Source organism: Temnothorax curvispinosus, unplaced genomic scaffold (assembly GCF_003070985.1).
Source record: "Temnothorax curvispinosus isolate PA1 unplaced genomic scaffold, ASM307098v1 QBEX01005700.1, whole genome shotgun sequence".
Lineage (NCBI taxonomy): Eukaryota > Metazoa > Arthropoda > Insecta > Hymenoptera > Formicidae > Temnothorax > Temnothorax curvispinosus.
In genome coordinates this window covers 1-5,390 of record NW_020215480.1, presented here as the reverse complement: position 1 = coordinate 5,390, position 5,390 = coordinate 1, and the positions used below count along the sequence as shown (strand labels likewise).

The 5,390-nt window shown below is 45.1% G+C and overlaps 1 protein-coding gene across 1 annotated transcript; it reads right to left on the bottom strand.

Annotated features, from left to right (window-relative positions):
* Positions 1-4,020: 4,020 nt before the first annotated feature.
* LOC112455044 lies at positions 4,021-5,215 on the bottom strand. The gene is made up of 2 exons (XM_025016733.1): positions 4,625-5,215; positions 4,021-4,515 (listed from the first exon to the last, which is right to left on the bottom strand). The coding sequence occupies exons 1-2, from the start codon at positions 5,213-5,215 to the stop codon at positions 4,021-4,023; spliced, it is 1,086 nt and encodes a 361-aa protein (XP_024872501.1).
* Positions 5,216-5,390: the final 175 nt, after the last annotated feature.

Genomic DNA, 5,390 nt, shown 5'->3' with positions numbered 1-5,390 from the left:
ATAAAACTTCGTTGGAAGACGCTTTCAAAGAATTGCACATGTTGAAAAATCCAGTAATACGTGCCCAATCTAACAAACCCGATCATTTAATTCAAAAATATATAATATTAGATCAAATACCGAAGTTGATGGAAGAGATTGAAAGTATGATTGATATCGGCGCTTGCGACTCACAGTTCCTCAGATTCCTGGCGCATCTAATACTGTTCTTCAGGCAGATCAGGAAAAGTACATAGAAGATAAAGTGGAAGACAAAGTATTGCTGGCATACGTTCGCGTCTTTACTGAAATAGGCGATCTGACTTTAATCGCGTTCTACACAGCCACGTTACTTCAGGAAGATATATACATACATATAATATATATAGAGTGTCCCCATTTAATCAATCACCTCTAAAAACTTTCTTAATCATGATTCTAGAAAAAATGCTTTAGACGAAAGTTGTTTGATTTGAAGGAAGACATATGATTTCAATGTAAGTCGTGTCATACATGTCATCATTTTCAAGAAATTTTAAAAAAGACTAATTTGACGTAGCCCAACCAGCCTTCGGGAATAAGAACATGCTTAATAAATCAATACGTGATTAAAATAGAAAATACTAATATAAAACGAGACAATTAAAATTATTAAATTATTAAAGAGGAACGTGACGAAAAGAAAGCAAGTCACAGTTCTGTTCCCAGAATGCTGAGACAGCGACGGAATCACACGGAGCAGCGTACGTGCTCCGATCAGGGTTACTCCTCCTTCCGCCTTAATGAAATTAATATATATGTCAGTAGCGACAGGATCAAACAGATCGCTTCTGAGAGTAACCGCGCATCCTACTTAACGCATGTTGACTTAAGTTACTACAATAATTTAAACTTCTTGTAATAAAGTGAGAGCAATAAATACATCCTCTTTTACTGTAAAGTACGGAGTGTCGTTTATTAGTGCGTGGATCCTAATTCTTTGAGAGCCTACATCCCGACAAAGTCCCTCCTTCACGGCTATGGGCACAACAAATTTTATAAATAAAACTTGATTTTTTCTTAAGATAAAAGTTGTAGATCTCGTAGAGACGTTCTCAAAACACTATAATAAAGCTTTCTTTCGTTAAGGATTTCCTGAGATATTTTAAATTTTGTCATATTTTTAATATTGTTCGATACAGTGGAGTCGCAATAGGGATTGGGGCGGTGACGTTGAATTATCGAGACAGGATTTGGTAACAAAACAATATATTCTTCTACTTCTATATATACATTATGTTTGTATTATCTTAGGCGGCGTCCAGAAGGCGCCTAATAAAAAAAAATGAACGCGTGGTCGCCACGCGCGTTAGAAGTGAAACTTCTGAAGGCAAGGCTTTGCCATAACTTTTCTGAAATTAATACAAAAACAATGCAACGGAATTAGTCACTCCAAGCCGCCCGCAACTCGAAAATATAGTGTTACACGCAGTTCTCACTATATCCGTCTCGCCAGTGCCGTACGCCTGATCGAATTTTCGTGACGCGTTTTCGAGTCGCAAAATCGAATTTACTTATCGATCCAAAAAGAGTTTCACTTTGTACGCCTGTTGGTCGAATTTTCGTGACACTATTTCGTGACGTTTTTTAGTGTCGCACAATCGAACTTACTACCGTACTAAAGAAGTTTCATTTCGTACGCCTATTGGTCGAATTTTCGTTACACTTTTTGTGTCTCATAATTGAACTTACTACCGTGCCAGAAGAACATCCGTCTCGCCAACGCCGTACGCCTATTGGTCAAATTTTCGTTACACTTTTCGTATCGCACAATCGAACTTACTACCGTACCAAAGAAGTTTCATTTCGTACGCCTATTGGTCGAATTTTCATTACACTTTCCGTGTCGCACAATCGAACTTACTACCGTACTAAAAAAGTTTAATTTTGTACGCCTATTGGTCGAATTTTCGTTACACTTTTCGTGTCGCATAATCGAACTTACTACCGTGCCAGAAGAAGAATCGTCTCGCCAACGCCGTAAGCCTATTTGTCAAATTTTCGTTACACTTTTCGTGTCGCACAATCGAACTTACTACCGTACCAAAGAAGTTTCACTTCCGTTACACTTTTTCGTGTCGCGAATCGAACTTACTACCGTGCCTAAAGAAGTTTTACTTCAAAAATATATGTACTGGATGTACTATTCAAAATTTGATATTGTGGACGGCTTTATTTACAAGGGGGTGCTTGGATGGCTCCTCGTTATTGTTGGGATCTATCGAACGGCCCGGAGTGAGAGGCAGCTAATCCGTTGGCTGGTCCGGTGGGTCAACTGGCGATCCAGGGGCCAGGAAGGCTCGTGTGCACACAGTCTGGCAAGCCGTTGTCCGGGTTTGCCTTATCCGTATCAAATGGAGGGCCGGTGGTCGAGAGATGCAGCAATCTCGTTTGGCCAACAATAGTCCAGCGGGCCTGATGAGGCGCACCTCCGGGAGCTCTAGAGGTATGAGCTTCCACGGAAGCAACCTGTGGCCCGTGGAGGGCTCCCGCCTCTTTTTGCTCCGCTTCTGCGTTGCTGGCGGGCCATGCACTGGTCTCTTGAGGGGCTCGGATCTCTTCTCGCACCGCTCCTGCGGCGCTGGCTGGTTGAGGAGGGGCTTCCCCCTGCGTCGGCTCTTCGGCCTTGTCCTATATCTCTTTCTCTTAGTGGCTGCTGGAGTGGAGCCGCTCGGCGCCTCCACTTCTACACGGCCGGGCCCGGAGGGGGCTCCCGGTCTGGAGGGAGCAGCGGTCTCCATCTTGATCTGCGATGGTTGCAATAAAGCGGAGGAGATGTCGCTCGACGCTTAATTGCGATTAAGCGGAGAAGAGGATATCTCACTCGACGTTTGTGTTATATTAATATCTCGACTCACTCAACGCTTCCTCGACACAAGATCGTGGAGTATAGAGGAAGGATTCGAATAGTAGGTATAATAGGCCGTTTCTGTCCCGGGGGCTCCGAGAGAGGGGGGTATCGGATTACGCGGGCTGGTGAGCGGGAGGGGGAAGGGGAGGGGCGGAGTATCGGGTTACACAGGGATATCGAATTACGCGGGTGGGTGAGGGGGAGAGGGGGCGGGGTATCGGGTTACACAGGGGTATCGGATTACGGGGGGGGGAGGGGGGGGGGGGAATTAATGTTTATAGAACTGCGCAGTGGATTTTTTAGCAGAGAAGAAAGTAAAGCCTTCTCTAACGGTGATGATGGGGGAAGGGAAGGAGAGTAAGAAAGAAAACATTATAAAAAAGTTATATATAATTTATTTATTAAAAAAAAGATCGCAAATCTTTATGGCGTCGCGCGCGACCACCAATTAAATAGTTTTATTACATTTTGTAACGCGCAATTCTTTTCATGTTTTCCACATCGCATAGTATTGGTGCCTTCTAGTTTATTCAAAGGTTTGATATTATCGTAATGCGCATCCAGAGTCTCGACGATTAGGTTCTTTTTTGGCGCATAATTCTCCAGCAGATCTACCAGCCATTCTGGTTTCTGGCATCCCTTGACGTACACAATAGTCGGCATCTCGTCGTCATCGTCTTCTTCGTCTTTTTCCACACCAAGCACGGCCGATGTAATCAGGCGTTTCACCATGCTGTACGGCACGTTTCCGTCTTCCCATCGTAATCCATGGTGATTGCGAATCAACCAGATAGCGCACGATTTGTCGGCTTTTGTAAGGAGATTCCACGGCATGGGGTACGTAAAGATGTGATGCGTCAGAACGCAGCCTTTTCTCAGTACCGCCACCTTTTTTATGACAAATTTCATCCCGACGAGGAATCCTTGCAGGTCTACGAACGTTGGTACGGACATGACGAGATTTCTTTATCTCTCTATCTCTCTCGTCGATGCGTCCATCGAGAGGAATGACGCGCAACTCTGCATACCGTCTCGCGACACTCTGATTTATACTTTTCCCTCCCTCCTTTGCCCCTCTAAATAATTGTATCGGAGAGTGATGGGAAGAAAGAGAGAGAAAATAATATTCACGTCGACGTTGCCGCGAACACTCAGACTATTTTGCGCACCACGTTCGTCAACGGGTTGTACTCAATCACGCGGTCGTGTATGATGAGACAGTACTCGGAGGTATTCGGCGGTACGTTCTCCATGCAGTCGAATTCTATTCTGACATCCACGGTGGCGTTTTTGACGGATTCGTTTTGGCGGGAGCAATCGATGATCACGAACGGGCCGTTACGTAGAAAAGTCGAAACGATGAGACTCGGCTCGAGATATTCGTATCCGTAGTAGCACTTGCAGAAACGCGCGTACATATCGTACAGAATCGCCCATCTGTGTTTGCCAAAGTCCAAATTCAGATCGTCGTACGGACAAACTTCCGAGTTTAGATAAAGTTTTACGTTGGTCAAGTTGCAGTCGTCGAATCGGCTTGTGTCGGCGGACATGACATTTTTCCGACCCGTCTGCAGAGCGAAGACGACGTATCGCGGTTTCTCGAGCTGAGTCGCGGTCTTAATGGCCCACGAGTGCTTGATCGCGTTCTGCAACAAAGGATACTCGTACAGATCCCACGAACGGAAAACCATACTTAGATATCGTCTGTCTTCCAAGGCGCGCAGCATCGACAGCTTGTTGATCTCGTTCAATAACCACGTGAGGCATTCGCCATTGTATCTTGAGTATTTTGATAGTAGGCTCCAACGCGAGACTTCCCACCAGGGAATTGTTGTTGCGCGCTCGTATCAAGATCAATTCGTGACGAGCGTTGATCACCACGCGTTTGTAATCCTCGTAAAATCCCAGTAACAAGTTGAGCGGTACGCAAAAATTGAAATATCCGTTCGGATTATTATGTGGTTCCCAGCCCGCGTTTCGCAGGATCACGCTTCTGTCAGACGATACCGTAACGTAGTTCTTGAGCGTGCTGGTTATTCCTACGTTTCTGCAACGATCAATCTCCATACCGTCGAGCTCGTATCGAACGAACATGAACGCGACGCAATTAGTACCCAATACCACATTATCGACTTGGTCGGCTGCTCTGGTCACCGTCAATGTTTCTTCGACGTAGAGAAAACTTTCGCACGGCAACGTATACAGATCCTGCTGTTGTATGAGTATTCGTATCTTGTCGCTATAATTAAACGTTGTGTTGGCGTACAGGTTGTACGTGTGAGTCTCGATCTTGACGATGAGATCGTTAAAGACCGGCTCGCTTCTGATGTTGAGAATTTCAGTCATCGTTCAGATGTTTTGCACCGCGAATCCCAGAGATTGTAAAAACTTAACGTTTGACGCGTTGAGCTTCTTTCTCGTCGCTTGTTTAACGCCACCGAATGTCGACTTGACGATATCGTCGATCGGTGCAGCCGTAAAGATATTACTGTTATCTGTCGCGTGCTCCGAGTCGTTCAAC